Source organism: Lates calcarifer, linkage group LG16_LG22 (assembly GCF_001640805.2).
Source record: "Lates calcarifer isolate ASB-BC8 linkage group LG16_LG22, TLL_Latcal_v3, whole genome shotgun sequence".
In the NCBI taxonomy this organism is placed as follows: domain Eukaryota; kingdom Metazoa; phylum Chordata; class Actinopteri; family Centropomidae; genus Lates; species Lates calcarifer.
Window position 1 is genome coordinate 2,426,031 of NC_066848.1, and position 17,416 is coordinate 2,443,446.

At 42.0% G+C, this 17,416-nt stretch overlaps 1 protein-coding gene across 2 annotated transcripts in view; it reads right to left on the bottom strand.

The window, feature by feature from the left end:
• LOC127138939 (cadherin-23) overlaps nucleotides 1–17,416 on the bottom strand; it is a 113,460-nt gene that overhangs the window by 63,844 nt on the left and 32,200 nt on the right. For both annotated transcript variants that reach the window (XM_051076912.1, XM_051076911.1), the window contains exons 5-7: nucleotides 12,009–12,151; nucleotides 11,696–11,743; nucleotides 11,211–11,303 (exon numbers count right to left, since the gene is read on the bottom strand). In XM_051076912.1, the coding sequence (XP_050932869.1) occupies nucleotides 11,211–11,303; nucleotides 11,696–11,743; nucleotides 12,009–12,151 (284 nt within the window). The remainder of the gene's footprint in view (nucleotides 1–11,210; nucleotides 11,304–11,695; nucleotides 11,744–12,008; nucleotides 12,152–17,416) is intronic.

Below are 17,416 nucleotides of genomic sequence, written 5' to 3' on the forward strand. Positions count from 1 at the left end.
AGTAGTCTGATTTGAATTCACTGGGAGTGAGGGAAACATTCTTTGGGCAATTGCCCAGAACTAACATGGAGGGGAGTGATGGAGTGAAGCAGCGAGAAGAGATTTAGACAAAGATCTACAGAATAGAATCTGAGCAACACAGAAGAAAATCAACATGAGGACTGAAAGCTGACTTCAACAGGATCAGTCTGTGTGTGTTGGATGAGGGGCTGATCATGTTTTAATTAAACTGAGAGGTTGACATTTCACTTTAAATAAGTCACTGGAGCCAAAGTATCTAATCTATGCTAACACCTGCTCAAAATGTGACTTCTGACAGTACTTTGAGGTTTGACAGAGGTTTCATCAGATTCACTGTTTCTGACATCAAGGCTTTTCGCTCCTTTGACACGGACAGTCACGGACACCCTCTTTTCTTAAGGCTCAACTACTGTAATCAGCCAGAACAGTTTGCCCACAACACCGGAGTAAGACTCCCCCGAGCCCCAAAACAGACCACATTGCTCCTCAGTGTGTGCTGTGATAGACTCACATCAACCCAAGCACTGAATGAATATGTTTTTCTATGTCTTACCTGCAGATCTTTATAGTGAAGGCACCCTACTTTGCCTATAATAATGAGTGCCTCTACAAACGTCAGAAGAAATGATTCATTTTTAATTGAATACATTTGTCTTATTAAGCTCCTGGGAAAACGCCTAGTGATGCGATATCACAAAGCAAAGGCCACATACATATTTATGTCTGATTCAGCTCAGCAGGTGATCGATTGATCGAGCACATTGTATGTTCACTTCACAATAAATAATCAGAGCAGCACGTCGCAGCATAGGGGAAAAAGTAAGCCTTCTGAGTTTTTAGAAGTTGCCTTTCCTGCTGTGGTGGAGCCAAGTCTGTGGAATCTGAAAAGCTTTACATCAAAAGACTCCACAACAACTGTTAAAAGTCACCTTTTATTTTTAATTTGTTGGCCTTTCACAGTGTCTCTTTTGTTCTTTTCTGATCTTTTGCCTACAGTGTTATTTCCTTTACATCTCAGCTTTCCTGGTTGGTGCTCCATGGTCTGTCTCAGTTCCTTTTGATTTCCATTACCGGGGCAACACTTTGGTTTTTAAGCAACATCTAAATAAACATGAGTTGACATGATTTGATTTTACTGTGCTAAGTACGGCACCTACTTATGTAACAGTGCCAAGTGTCTGAGGGTGATGACCAAGAGAAGCTGCACTTTACTCCACATTCTCAAACAAACTGTGCTGCCAAAGTTGAGGCCATCTCATCTCAGCAACATCACATGGGATTCAATGATGCACTCTGCTGTTTTTCAATAGATACCCTGCTCTCTTTCTTCCTCTGGCTCTCTCTCCTCTCTGTCCTTGTGTCTGTGTGTGTGCACTGTCTTTTGTGTGTTTTCTATTCAATGTGAACTCTGAATCCCTAAATCTATCCATTCTGCAGTCTGGTCCTATAGGTACACTGCACTCTGTATCAACATCTCTTTCTATCTGTAGCCTCGGGCATGAGGTATCACAAGGGCAGATGGGGCTCTTCTTCCATGAGTCTTAATGTCTCAGGTGTCTCTCCACACACACACACACACACACACACACACACACACACGTGCAGACACACACAGACACAAGTAGAAATATACATGTTTCCCAGTCAATGCATAATTCACAGATTTCAAGCAATAGCAGACACGTCTGACTACACATACCCAGACTGCCTTTCTCCTGCACTGTGACCCCAGGTGCCTTTAATTTCTCATGCATTATTCCAGTGCTTGAAGAATGCCAGTGGTAACTCCCCAAAGTACAGTGTGTGCAAGTGTGTGTGTGCTTCAACTCATCATTCCTATCTCTGACTTTCAGCAGGGACTGGACCACACAACCAGAGTATTAAAATGCTTCCATCTGCTTACCAGCTTAGGAACTCTAATAGGACCAGGGTGTGTGATGGGCAAACTATCATGGAACGCTGAGATACAAATTAGTATGCAGACTTTTTATTTTCAATAAGTGTGAGTATGAGAGAGAAAGAGAGAAGAGAAAATATGGAGAGGCCAGGATGATAGCAGACAGATCAGTCTGGTATAAATTATGAGCAATTAGAATAAAAATTTCTAATTTAAATCTCCACGTAACAATCTGCCAGAAACGTTTTACTCTACTCCACAGGAAATATTACTTCACAGCATTTATTTCTATACTAGCCATCTGTTCTGGTCAGAGAGTCAGTAATATAACCTCCGCTGATATACTGTGATACTCTGGCAATCTGTCTACTTATTTTATTTTAAATATTTATTAGAATAAAGTTACAATTTTCATGCCGTGACATGAAATGTCTGCGCATGGTCTGTGTGAATTGAGAGTCTTCATATTGGTGCAGTTGCTGAGTGGATTTCTATGGCTTACTACTGTATCCTCTACACCTAATGGTAATATACACAGCTGTATGCTGTAGTTCAAGATAATAGGAGACATTGTATTGTCATATATCAGTAATACACTGCAAAGTCAACATAGCACAAAATGTGCACACACCCCCAACCTGATGACATTAAACATCCATCCTAAAAGCAGAGTGTAATTTGAACTGACCTGATCTGAACTGAACTGAACTACATGTGAAAGTCACACACAGAAATACAAACAGATCTGAGCAGACTCAGAGTCTGTACAGAGAAACCGCGGCACTACTGGGGTCCGTTTGCAATCACTTCATGTAGCTCTGCAGCAGCAGAGAAGAGTGGGGACAGACAGATAAGCAAGCAAAGAAAAGTACTGCATGTAGGAAGAAGACTGACGGGAGCAAGACAAAAACACTTGCACTCTCAGTTTATTACAGCGATATATACCTGACGTTTACAAGGTTTAGGCTGTGTGCATATTGTATGAGGATGGATCAGTAAAAACCACTGGCACTAATGACACTAATGTAGAAAGGCGACATGTATAATTACCTCTCATAGCAAATATCCTAACCTGTTATTTCCACCATTTTATTCCCCTTTCATCTCTCTCTTTATCTCAATTAGTAGAATGTGACATTGTCAAATTAAATTACATCTTGTTGATGAGACATGACACAAGTTATGGAGTGTTCAACAAGAGGAGTGTCGGGGATTGTCTGTGTTTTCAGCTGTCTCAATTCCCTTTTGCTCCAGCAACAACATTCCCTAATAGAATTTTATTGATTCATTTGCAGCGACTCCTGAAATTTTGCCTGAGGTTTGTATTAGTAGTAGCTCTTAGCTGCCTCACACTTTTCTTAAAAAGTAGCTGTACTGCAATCCAATAGCCTCTCTCCTGCCAGAATCTCTCTTATAGGGTAATGTCTCAATTTCCCTCCCCTCTCTTGCTTTCTTCTTTTTACTTCGCTCCCCTTTTAACCTACCTTTTCTATAAGCTGGGTCCTGGGGGGCATAGAGGAAAGAGTGGAAGAAAGGGGGAGAGGAGTGGTCGAGCGCACAACTCAATTATACATCAAAGCACTGATGTTAGGGACATCACAGAAGGGGGAGCCAAGAAGGAGGTGGAGAAGAATATTGTTGGGGTCGAAAGGGGTTTCACTTGGATGAGGAGGGACCTTGGTGATGAGTGCTGGTTATCAGCATTAGTTAGCGACTACAGGGAAAGCAGACCGTGCTTACTTAAGGGAAAGGATGGAGATGAAATACTGAGTCCTCTCTTTCTTTCTGACATGTCTAATAAATTGGAAGACTACAACACACTTAAGATTTTGACTATGATCATTTGATTATCTTTCCATCCTTTCATATGCTTGTTAATTGAAAGGTAAAAACCAACCTACTGACCTGCAGCTGAACATAGAAATACAGATTCTGTATGTTCTGCTGTACGCCCCAAGGAAAGGAGAGGCTACCACACATATTTATCTACATTATTACCACTTCATTAAAACGATAATGGATTCATTAGTTTCATCTTTGTCACAAAGAGCGCATCAATTTGCTTTACATAAACCTTGATTAAGCCTGATTTTGATGGACCTCAGATTCCTGAACAACTGACTTCCTGTTCTCTGTTTTCTAATTCTGCTCATTTATAGTTTTATGACATTCATAACTACATTCAGTCAGAAACAGGCTTCACATAGTAAAATAGTGAAGTCAGATGGAAACAAAAGAAACATGTAGACCAATTTAAATGAAAGCTGTGAAGCAATTTTGCCACAGGACAGAAAAGACATCAAAAACATGTCACTGGAGTGTAATTTATATCTGAGAAAATACATAAATCATCAAGTGTCATTATGTTGTCAAAAATAAGAAAATATCAAGACATGATACACACTGCTTCATCCAGAAAGGCAGAGAATTAACTGCACTGACAGATTCCTGGGCACACACCACCTCTGTACACTGTGCTGTGTACTCAAAGATTCAGCCAGAAAATCCTAAAGAGAAAACAATAGTTAAACCTGGAAGCAGGGCAAATCTCTTTGCATCCCTTCAAATAATCAGAGTTGTCGTGTGCAGAGTTGACAAGTACAAGAAGTCAAATGTTCAAAATGCAAAGGGTTAAACCTCTGGGGGGCATGAATGTACATCTGCTCATGTGATTTTCAAGCGTGTAAGGTTTCCAAACCTTAAAGCCTTACAACAGTTACAGACGGATGCAACATCAGAAAAAAAAGCTGTGTAATCCTGGAGTCTATGTAATGTTTTAAACTGTATCTTTTTTTTTTTTTTTTTTTTTTAGAAATCCTGATGCCTTTATAGCTCCAAACAAAGGTACGATAACTGAATCCAATGCCATGCAATTATGATACTACTTGAGGATGTCTAGGTAAAGTAGAGAAAAGTTCATAAAAACGACAATCCTCTGTGGACCATGTGGCACAGCATCTTACTGGGAACCACAATGTGACAGAACAATCTATATAGCCATCCTCAATCCCCTCAGCTAGTCGGGCAGGAGGGCTGGTTTGTTCTATATGAGCAAATGCCAAACAAGACACTGTGAGACAACATCAGATTGACTAGAATGACAGGCTGAAAATGAAGAAGAGATTTGACAAAGATGGGCAGGAAGTTGGAGCTTAAACATCTGTTTGTCACCTTAATTAGTTGTTTGTTGTGGTTGTCATGCATGCCTGCTGTAACACTGCTCTGTAAAACCTGGAATCTGACGTAGAAATAGTTAACTCACATTTTAACTAAAAAACTATTTTAATTTACAGCAAGCTTTTGTATATGGCTAAAAAACAATGAGCCCTAATACTATTAAGAAGAGGAGAAACTGTGGGTTGTAACAGCATTCCTGCTCCTGTTCACCTTCCCTCTATACTGCATATATAATGCATTTTTTTTCTCTTGAATGCCTCTCCCTACCATCTCAATTGTGGAAGTGACAGGCAAAACAGATTTGAGCAAATTGGAAAGGCTATAAAGCTCTATTAGGGGAAATCTAGCCACGGTCGGAGGAACAGTGAGGGAAAAAACAGACGAATGGAGAGGGAGGTGTATATTGACGCACAGAAGAAGACAGAGGGAAAGAATCGTCAAGGAATTTGCATAATGTCAAATGGAGCCCTGGTGAGGCTGAAGGCACGACTTGTAGCTGAGCAAATTTTTTCCACCTATTAATTTCTTCCTTCTTTCAACTGAATATTGTTTCGCATAATCACAGCATCATACACATACACAGAGTCAGTGGTCTGTCTGTCTCTCTCCCCAAGAGACACGTAAACATAAATACAAACAAAAGCAGCTGCAGAATATGGAAGGATCACAAGATGCACGACTGTCTTCATGTTAGCAAAACCTTGTCAGAATTCACAATTCTGCCAAGTGAGTGTTAGAGGGAAGGAGAGCGCCAAAGGCAGGGTGGGTGTGGGGATGGAGGGGTGGGACCCACACACTTGAAAGAAAGGGAGAGAGAGAACGACAGGTTGATTTATTCAAAGAGTGAGGAGTGGGTGAATCAAACTTTAATGGCTTTGGGGAGTGCAAGCCGTTCTCTCTCTCCCTTCAATCTTGCCCCTCTCTCTCAGTCTTTCCTTGTGTACTCCCACCTTACTTCCCTTACTTCTTTCTCTCTCTAAAAAATACACTTTTCGATGGTCACTCACAAACACGAGCCCTCCCTTTTTTTGACAGACAAATCTGCACCCATCCAGCCTAGCACGCAAATCAAGGTGCTCTTCATGCTCAGTGGGATAAAGTAAATGACAGAAACATAAAGAGAGGAAGAGGATGTGATTTACCTTCATGAGTGGCAGCGGACGTGATGCCCAAGCAGCGTTTGTTGCGTTAACCCCTGGACCGGAAAGGATGAGCAGAGAAATTGTTCTACAGGCCTGACATCCTCTCTGACAACTAACTTAAGCGGCCATTTGCCCTGAAAGGCTCACTGAGGTCTACAAATCAATCATCGTTCATGGAAGTGAATGACGACACTCACTCCCTTAAGAATGTAAAATCCACACACAAAAACAGGCGCTCGTATAATGAATATCTGCAGATGGAAAATTACACACACACACACTCAAGACAAACCCATCAGTGAAATGCAGAAACTCAAATTAGCGAATGTTTCTGCTTGAAATATGTGAACAAACAGCTGGTAAAACATCCTGGGTCTGTATATAAACTGGCCATATGTACTCTATTTGTGCTGTATAAAAATGGAGGAGCGTAGGGAGTTAGATTAGTTTGTAGACGATGATCATGTGCTATGCTCTAATCAGTGCTGTCAGACATAATCACACAGACAGATGGAAAAAAATCTAAAACAGAAAACAACAAAAAAATATGTTCAACAAAACAACCAACAGTTTTCTGTTTCAACACTCCCAGAAACACTTATTTAACTGCATTCATGATTTCATTATTTGGTATAAAAGCATATGATGCGGAGGAACAGCTTCTCATCTGCCACCGAAAAAAACTGGAGAAAATTCCTCAGTAAGGACACTTTTTTAGAAAGCCCATCTTTCACTTGCTTTAAATCTATGTAGGGGAAAGTTATGAATTGAGCCCGAGGTGAGTAAAATATTGACTGCTTCCCATTTAACCTTCTCACTTTATCCATCTTTTCTCTCTTTCTCCTTAAATCCCTCCATCCCCCCATGGGGCTCAGGGTCTTAGTGTCAGGCAGAATTCTCTTTGAGGCCTGTGCCTGTCAACCAGCCACCACTCAGCTCAGTAACCACTAGATTCAATTACACTACAGGAGAGACCAGGAGAGATGATACTGAAATCATTATGGGATAAATCCAACTTCTAGAAGGCAGTGTGTGCATTTCTGTGTGTTTAGCGTTTCATAAAGAAGCTGTGTGTGTTATACTGCATGTGCAGGTAGACTGTAGAAGTTAAGTCAGAAATATTTTATTTACACTGTAATTTCTAAGTAAATGTATCCCACTATGAATAAAGCTTCCCAGAGAATCTTGCAACTGCAAAGGTATTCATCCATATACTATGGGAGCTGCTCCAGAGCTGAAATATTTGTTTAGAACCAGTAAACAAATTACCTTTAGATGCTGTAACCTGCTAAGATAAAGGTCAGAGGGCGATAAAAGATTTCAGCTTTCAGAAGCGTACAAAGGCAAAGAAGAAAGGAATGAAACGGAATTCATCTATGTTCCACCTGACAGCGACAGAGGGCACATCAAATAGCAGGTGCCTCTGTTTTGCTGCCAGAGTCCATATAAAGCTCTAAACAGCTCATTCACAGGCGTAATAGGAGCTCTCAAACATCCTCTGCCAATATTATCTATAATATGAGTGCATTTGTGTGTGTGTTTAGTGCGTGAAATGCTGTCATGCTAATCAACTCAATTGTTTGGAGGAAGTGGCAGCCAAAAGTTTGGGACTAACATGATACTGGTTTGAATTCCTCTCTTTGTAGTAACAGAGGACATGCTAAACATACAATGAACAGATAAAAGCACCCATCAATCAAAAATATAATTAGACAGAGGCTAAGAGACCAACGTTTGTTCTGGACAGTCTACCACAGAGCAAAAATTATTTTATTGAACATCAGTTACGTGTAATTGTTTTTATATCAATAAATGACCACAGGAGATGAGGATTACTCTGCTTCTACTGAGGGTTAACTTCTCTAAAAACCAAACCAAACAGAGAAGGTTATTTTGGATCAGACCAGACTAAACAGCCTTTCTTTCTTTAAATGTTTGACTTTCACCTTAAGGGGTTTCCACCACAGGCAGCCCCATTCTATACCATCAGCCGTAGTTCATCAGAGCTTACTGTAGGTTAGAGAGGGACATTGAGATATGGCTGATAGAAAATAGAGGCTGAGGGGGGATTTGCTCACCTGCCTGACATACCTGAGAGACAGTAAACAGATAAAGTTTGGATATCTATCAGTTGGAGCCTCCTGCCTGTCTGCCAATACATTTAATCCATCTATGTGCTGCATTACAGCGCTGTTGTGGAGTCTGCTATGCAACCTTGTGTGCATCATTACTGTGTTATCGAAGGCAGGATTCCACTGCATTGCGTATCTACTGTAGGTGGGGATGAATGTGAGTATTGGCAAGAGGATGAAAAAGAGATGGAATTTAAATTCTGAAATGCAATATGTGGAGGGACTCAAACAAAAATAACACAAACCTGAGCAAACTTACGTCTGGGAAAGTCAAGTAAGTATATAAACTATTAATAAATACATGTGAGGCCAGCTAATAGCTAAGGTTTGAGTGTAGATCTGAAGCAAGACAAGAGAAAACTGTGTGGTCAGGGGCAGTTTATGAAACCACAGGAGATGGCACTCACTGGGCACAGTTAGAGAAGTTGTTAGTGTTGGCATTTGATAGTCTCACAGTGGACCTGACAGAGAGTCTGACTCCCAGTGGGGGAGGTGTGTGACAGAGAGGTAGAGAGTGCTTTTGGGGAGGGTTGTTCTTTAAGCCGTGGATGATCCCACAGTTGCTCAGACGGCAGCTCTGTACTCCACCGATTCAAACTTGGCAAAACATTTGGAGTTTGTCAATAGAAGGCTTGCGGTATAGAGGGCTACCTGTCGCGCTTAGGGAATGTGAAAAACACTTCTCGGTATGTTGTAGGCTCACTCCATCATCTCATCCAATAATGGATTTGGGTTGTGGCCCATCTGCTGTTCTATCAAAACATTATTTCTGGTGATAGTCGTCGCTCTTTGTATCCAGCCTCTGCTGCTGCCTGCTTGAGAGTGTGGATGCTGTAAATCTGGCCAGCTCATTAGCACTGACAGAGGGAATGCTCGCAGCCCACCTGCTCCCCTTCACCCTCTTTATGGCTCTACAAATTAAAACGACATTTACACACACTCTCCCCCTGCTCTCCCTACTGCACTGCTCACCTTGCCACTCACATTGCTTCATCTGCTCACTGCTGAGCTGCATCAGGCCCACCTCAATATGACTCCTCCCCTAACTATCCTACTGTGTCAACAACCCTAAAGCTCTCTGTGTTGTTTTCTTTTAGCTTCTGTCCGTCTGTTTCGTGTTCTGTGTCACTTTGCGTGTGTTAAATCTTTTCCTTTTACTACTCTGTCATCCTTCACATCCATCACCCTCTTCTCTGTGCACTAAAGTTCAGCAGCACTATCTAGTAGTGCTGATGGCACTCTAACCCCCAGTTACTGTGCCATGTCCAGTGAGTGACAGCATGATGGAGTGATGTCGCAGCATGTTTGCTTCGCCCGCTAGAGGTCGGTTAGTGTCACAGAGGTAATGAGGCCATAAAAATGCAGGTAACGAAAGTGGTGGGGAAACAAGATAAGGTGGAGAAAAGGGTACAGGAAGGGGAAACAGGGTACAGTGAGAAGTCCCCAAATCACCCACAGACTTTAAGCAGAAGAGGTGGAAGGCTTTAATGAGGAGCTGTCTTGTACAGATTGTGCTGTTCTGTTATTCTAACACACAGACATAAAAATGTGAATGAATTTGCAGCGTCTCATTTATCAAGTGGAGCACATAAACAAATACGTTCATTGAGAGCTGTGATAAAACACATCACACCTGCATTAGTCTCACACTGTGCTCACATGCACAAGGTTTGCATACAGTGTTTTATTATGGCTACATCACGTGTCATTGTTAGAGGCTGCAGCTGCTTCCAGTGCACAGAAATGCTGGTGGATTAGATTCACTGTTGTGTCTAGTGTTTGAAACAATCTGATCTATTACCACATCCCACTGCCTCAACTAAAAAAGCTTAAATTTTGTAAGCACTAGGAGGGCAACACTGACATAAGCAGTAATTCATTGAGTGATGCAAGGGAACTAACAATGTGTGAGACTAAGGGTCAAACACAGCTCTGTTTAATGGCTTTCCGGAGGCTAAACTGAAGCCTATTGTTTGTAGAGCTTGGAAAGTCTATATGTGGACTATAAGTGAGTCCCACACAACTGAGCAGTGGTTGCACTGGCCTGAGAAAACCTTCCCTGGTGGGTGGTCTAAACAGCCTTGTCCAAATAGTCCTTCTGTCTCCCATTTATTTGCCTGACTTTATGGATTGGGGAGAGAAAAAGCCAGTGGCTTTGAAGATTTGGTGAAGACCCAGAAAGGGGTATGTGCTCAATAAAAACACAACAAGATATGTGAATGTGTGTGTGTTTGTGTGTGTGGATTTCAGCCCCTGTTTGAAGTCCTCCACTCCACTCTGGCAATTACTTCATATCAAGGATTAGATGAGGGAGAGGGCAAAGAGGAGAGAGAACGATGGAAAGAAGTGAGAGCTGAGGAGGGAAGCAGCAGATTCAGAGAAAGGACAGAGGAGTGAGAGAAACTGCGAGGAGAAGAGATTGAGGTTTCCACTGCCGCAAGTGTTTTTCTTCCCTATAAAGGAGGCTGTGCACACTCTCTAAACATGAGCCTGAAGACAACTCCTCAAATCGTGGGAAGATCACAGGTGCAGCAAAACGCCGTCATTTCCAGAGCAGCGCAAACCAAAAAGCACTATGAATAGTTGATGATCACTATTTGTAGCCACCATGTTACAACAATCATGCGACTGAGGTGAATTTCATACATGTTTTATCACTTTTTCTTAAATTCCAGAAGCAAATATTTGTTGCCCAAAGCCCTTTGTAGTAGATATTTGAGAAAGAAATCAGACGTTTTTCTGCCGGTGTCATTATTTTGATGTTCATAAAACAACAAATTATTCTGCTACTACTTATGATGTAATAAGTTATTAAGTGAAATGACTGTACGTCATCCTTACCTCTGGGATATGGACGGTGTAAGGCTGACCATGGAAGGTTGGTGCATTATCGTTCACGTCTCCAATCTGGATGTTTACCGTGTCTTTGACCACCTAAGGGAGGAAACACCTGGGTGAAAGTGTTCCAAAGCCACCTCCACTTGTTACTTGACAGAGAACTGTAGTCACTGAAAATGTGTATTAGCCACACCAAGCCAAGATTCAGAGTGAAAGAAAACAGGACAAGTGTGTGACAGATTGCCTGCGGGGGAGAGTAGGTTGAATGTCAGTATGTTTCAGCAACTAAACTGTGTGGAGTGAGACAGGTGTCAGAATGATTACATGTGAGAAAGAGAGAAATAAGGGTGAGAAGGAAAGCGAGAGACTGAAAGAGAGATGGATTGAGAGAGAAGGTCTCTATGTGAAATGTGGTCGGGCTATATCCAGGTGTCAGCGTGTGACGGGAGTTGTCATAACTGTGATCACAGTGCAAATCTGTCTCTTACCTCTTGAATGTCACTCACGTAGAATTCGACCTGCATCTCTGACTTGGTCTGGAGGAGACGGAGACATCAGCACAGAGTTTGTATGAACATGTGCAAAGGAGGAGAGCACAGAAGCAGAACAAGACACAGAAATGCCACTCACAGCCCTTTCTTCTTTACCCCCCCCCCCCCCGCTGAAGAGAACTGTATTTTCCACTGCTCTTTCATCATTTGATAATTTATATTCTATCCTATTTTCAAAATTGTCCTGAGTATCTTTTCCTCTGCCTTGGTAATGTGTTAGCGTGTGCAGCAGTTTGTTTTGTGTTCTTACTTCACGGTCGAGCTGCTGTCGAAGCCAGACAATGCCAGTGTCGTGGTTCACTGAAAAATACCTCATGGCCTCTTCTCCTGAAACACCGTACACGAGGGGTTCCCCCTCAGGATCCATTGCCTTCAGCTGGGCCACTGATGAACCTGCCAGATAGAGGGTCAAAGGTCAGAGGTCTCACAGGGTGTTTAACAAGATTTTTGATTGGTTGTATGACCGTGTATTCATGAATTTTAAGTGGTTCCAGGTAAAAGGATATACATCCTTGCACCTCTTCCACTGAAGAATTTGTACTGGATAATGTATTTTTGTCTGTTCAAACGTCACTGTTAGATTACTTGTTCCATAGTTGGTTTTTAGATTACTTAGATGACCCATAATTCACTGGGAAGCATTGTGAAGTGTGTGAATTAATACACACATATGAAGAAGATAACAATTCAATCCGCAGCAAAGGAAAAACATTAACAGAGCATGAAGATGTTGTCAGGGGCTTACACTTTTTCATAAACCGTGTCTTTTATATGCAGGGAAACACCCTGACAAAGAGGGAGCTCATAACTACAACAACTTTCACACACAATCCCAGCACATACAAACACACTGGCACGTGTAAGGGTAGAGGAACAAAGGGGTTTTAATTGGTGCTGCAGAGGTTCACAGGCTTCATTCATCACAGACACTAGAGCTCAGACAGGCTGGCTAATCAAAGGCAGAGGTGAAGTGCCATCAGGCTGGCTAATCCACCGTGCTGGACAGATGTGTGGAGGAGGGCAAGGCTGAGGTTAGGAGCAGCAGAGAGGACGGCATCAAGACCCGGTGACCACAGGGACAAGGCTCATTACTGAGAGGAGAGGGTATGCTGTGATCAGTAACACAGAATGTACATTATGAATATGTATTATGTTCTTTTTTCCATTCACCTATGGCATTCACATGGCACATCCCTGTATTGACATGGAAATCCCACTGACATGCATTCATCCCCAAACCCTGACTCTTTGCCGCAGAGTCAGGATAGACACTCTTGTTGTTCTTGAGCTGTACAGTGGCTCATTGTGAAAAGGTTCTGGGTTTGGTCAAGCTGCTCCACCCATGCTCAACGACACACAGGACAGAGGACGTAGGAAGTGAATTTGAGTGTATTTGTCTCTGTGTTTGCCCTGTGATACTGACGTCATGAAGGCATGATGAAAAAATAAGAAGGTGTTGAAGATGATCATGTAGATATGAGACTAAATACACACACACACACTCTCTCTCTCCCTCCCTGCAGGTACTCGGCCAGACAATAGAGGTGAAGCCAAACTAAATCAAGCCTGTCACTTGCGCGCCAAACTGCTTAACACAACGACCAATTAGGCTTCACAATCACACACCCCTCTCGTTTTATTAATACACCCCATTTTCCTATGAAAGGATGGCAAAAATGACTAATTAATATAACGATTTATGAACCCCTCTCATTGCGTCTAATGAGATTTATGCAAATTCAGCTGCTTTCAATATGAGTTATAATTTGGTTGAAGACGGTGCAAATTAAGCATTTTACCCCATAGTCATCAATAATAACTTTTTTTTTCTCCTCCTTCCAGCCCTCTCGACTGTGGAGGAATTGTCTGCTGCATGTGGGCAGACATACATTCAAGTGAAGGATAACAAATGGGCATTTGGGACTAAGGCTATGTATGAGAGCCACAGTCTTGTGGAAGATTAACTCCTACTCTGGAAAAGAGAGGCAAACTAAGACCAACCCATTAAGCATATGGGTTAGATTCCCTGCTCGGATTAAGAGAAAGCATGTAGAAGTGGTGTATGTGCTGGACTGGACGCTAGAATATCTACACCTCCACTAAATCCACTGGGTGCAGTCGTATACTATTAGATAAAGATTTGGTACTGCGCTATGTATGTATGTGCCTGCAAGACTCAATCAGTTCAGGTTTTATTTTACTCATTAGTTTTTCAATTTTCCCCAAGTGACACACATTAACAGAGGGAAATGGATGCAATTAGGATTAGGAGACTTTACCTTGTCCTTAAAGATGGGAATGTCTGAGGTATGAAACAGCTTTGGTATTAATGTTTGCAAAGAAAATATATCTGAGTGTTTTGGTGAATTTCTAAAGTGTAAAAATGTGGTAATATAAAAAAAGATGGAGTTTGACTCCTCAAAAGCATCATGAAATCTGAATGTCATGGTAAAACTGTGGGTTTAAATCTGCTTTGGAGTCTGCAGTAGTTCATGCTCGGGTCAAGTTAAAACTATTCACATCTGTGTATCCATATGTGTATGTTTGCTTATGTGATTTGTGTTCTGACTGTATAAATGACAAGGTTTTAATGTCAGACCAAATCATTTTAGGTTGAGGCTCAATTTCATCTAACAAGTGAAGTTGGGATCAGGTTTGGTTGAGGTCAGTTTTAGTTTTTGTTCAAATATTTGGGGAAGATTTAGGATGTGTGTGTGTGTGTGTGTGTGTTTAATGTACGTATCCTTCTCGTGCTTATCTGTAACACTGTGGCACCAAGCCCTTTCCCCTGACGAATGATGCTATTTAGCAGCAAGTGATGCCAGTATTACTGTTATGAATGATACAGTGCACATTAACATTGCCCCTCCCCTTCTCCTCCACTCTGCAACACTGCTCTCATGACAAGAGCGATGGGCCGGGTGGATCATCTCTCTCCCTCACCTTTCTCTCTCCTATTGTCCCCTGAACCTCTTATTCTCTCCACAAACTCAAACACTGAATCCAAGATTTTTGCCTACTATACTGGCCCGGTAGATTTAGAGATCGTCGAACGTGAGAGGAAACCTACATTTGATAGAATGCACAAGTAAACTTTCCAAGTGATGTGTTTATGCAGCTCAAATAATTGTAATTTTAACTTTTTGGAGGAAGCAGTATATATGAGAAAGGCTTTAACTTGGCTACTTAATGGCAAATTGAAAGAAATTACAGAATTGGAAGCATTTTGATTTTAATGGTTAGAGGTGGAGAGTGGAAGACAGGTGAGCCCAAAGTGTGAAATGTAAAAGAGGCACAGTAGAAAGAGTAAATTTAAAAAAAGAGGAGAGGAGGAAAGTGCAGGGGAGGTGAGTAACAAATACACTCCATTATCATAAGCACTTCTCCCAAAGTTAGAGCAGGACCTGTGCATTAAGACAAAGCATCGTTGCTTCACCGTGGCAGGGCTGAAAAACTCACTGCCATAAAACACACAAAATGACAAAGCCTGGAGAGGCAGAACACTGAGAGCAAGGAGGAGGAGGAGAAGAAAAGTAGGAAGACTTGCTAACCTACACACAGCAGCAGCATGTTTTTCTCAACCCAACCTTTTAGGAAAGGCAAGGGGGCCAGTGGGGGCGCTAAATCAGCCGCTGGAGGACATCAATCCCTGCTGGATCAATAGGAGTCGTGCGTGTTAGACGAGGACTAGGCTCGGTCCTGCCCTGGGGCATCAGGCTTGAGAAAGAAAAGGGGCTATAGGCCAAAGCCCTGTTCATTATGTTGGTGACATCTCTAGACCTCTCGTTCATCTGAGCGCTGATTCAGTGGGACAGGCATCGTCAGGACTCCAATTTCAGGCATGTTGTGAGTTATAGCTTTGAATTTTATGGTACACAGAGGCTTATTGGGTATATGGGCAATGTTCAGAATGCTGTCTACCAAAGCAGCAGCAGACAAAAGAAAAGACCCGGCCACCTGAAGACAAAAACTGACTGTGAAGGACAGGGCAGGGAGAATCTTGATCTTTACCTGCTCTGTATAAATACTTGATGAAATGTCTTGAGGCAGGGCTCAAGCTTCAGGGGTGAAGTCGTGCAATCAGTAGGCTGATGAGTCAGTGTGATGCCACTCATGTTACCACACTGTCTATCCACTGACAATGAGAGCCTTCAAAAACATCAGCAACGCCAAGCTGAAACCATGCTGCCTCACATCAATCACTCCCATCAAAAATTCACACAGGCAAATACTGTCTTCAGCTAACTGGCAGCATGAGCTCATTCAGTACAGTGGATCTGTGTTTTGTTCCCTACTTCATAGTGCGGCGTTTGTCACTTTATGGATTACCATGTGAAGAGAAATTGAACAGTATACTCAGTGGTGAGAGGCAGTAATGGAAAGCCTTCACATCTGTCACATAGATGAGTTGTGATTATGAGACTGTGACTCTAAGCTACGATGCTGTATACCTTTCAGTATCAGATCCATTAGGTCTGGGACAACAGGCACAGTGCTAAAGAGCGAGCGCGCAAAACCACATCCTGCTAATTGACTGTGTACCATTTTAACAAAATGGGTCTGTTTCTTGCACACCAATATTACAGAAAGTGAGTGTGTGTTGGCATCTGCACGGAAAGATCGATACAGTCATAAACAGGCAGACGATGGTGCACACTGATGCAGAAATGCCACTTTAGTTTTGTTAAAATGAGAAACAGGAATATTGTTGTTAACTGTGGTCATTACAGTGGAAACTATGAGCACCGGATTTAAAGATACAAGGTGGGAGTGAACTTTACTCGCCCATTAATGGCTGAGGAGTAGAACTGCATGCTGGATATTTATATTGATCAGGCAGAATGCAGCTAGAAGCCAAAATCCTCTGCAGTCATATCAATGTAAGATCCCGACTGTCTCAGTCAATGTGGCTCATATGAAGCACTTTGAGGGTAATTTACGAGTCAGCTTCCATCAGGGATTTAAGCCACTCTTTCAGGCTCATCCTTTTAAGAGATCTCTTGGGGGCACATGTATTAACCTGCACCCTCACTTCCAGTCAAACACACAATAAATTAAACTTTATTCTCTTCCTTTAGAAATAAGATGGAAATGAGTTGAAATCATCTCATTGCTGCTTCCTCTGCCCACGGTGCTGTGTGCTGCCTTAATGTTTAGAGAATCGTGTTGCTTCCGGGAAGCCAGTTGGACGTGGAAATAAACCCAGCAGATCTACCTGGAATGACAATAGAGTGGTGGCCAGAAACTGAGTGCTTAGACCTCTATTTCCATACAAAGAGAGGTGTACGTGTTCAGGGGGCATCTTTAATAGCTGAAGAGAGGATGCATGGAGAGAGTTTATTTCTCTGTAGAATGAAAGCAGCAATGGAGAGTGACAGTAAAGATTTTTCCCCAGGGAGGTCAGTTAGACAGCTAGCAATAAAAAAAGATGGAAAGAAAGAAAAAGGCTCTGATTTTGTTTGTGAGCCTTTGTGCCACGAATAAACAAATGCCACGCATTCTCAAATTGGCACAACTGCTGCAGATGAGTGCAATTTACTTAATAAATAATGGGTGGAAATTACAACTAGAGTTCTTCAAAGGAGGTTATATTTGTTAGAAAAAGCTCATTTATCTCACAGAAATCCTTAAATTTTAATAGCTCCTTTGAAACAAGAT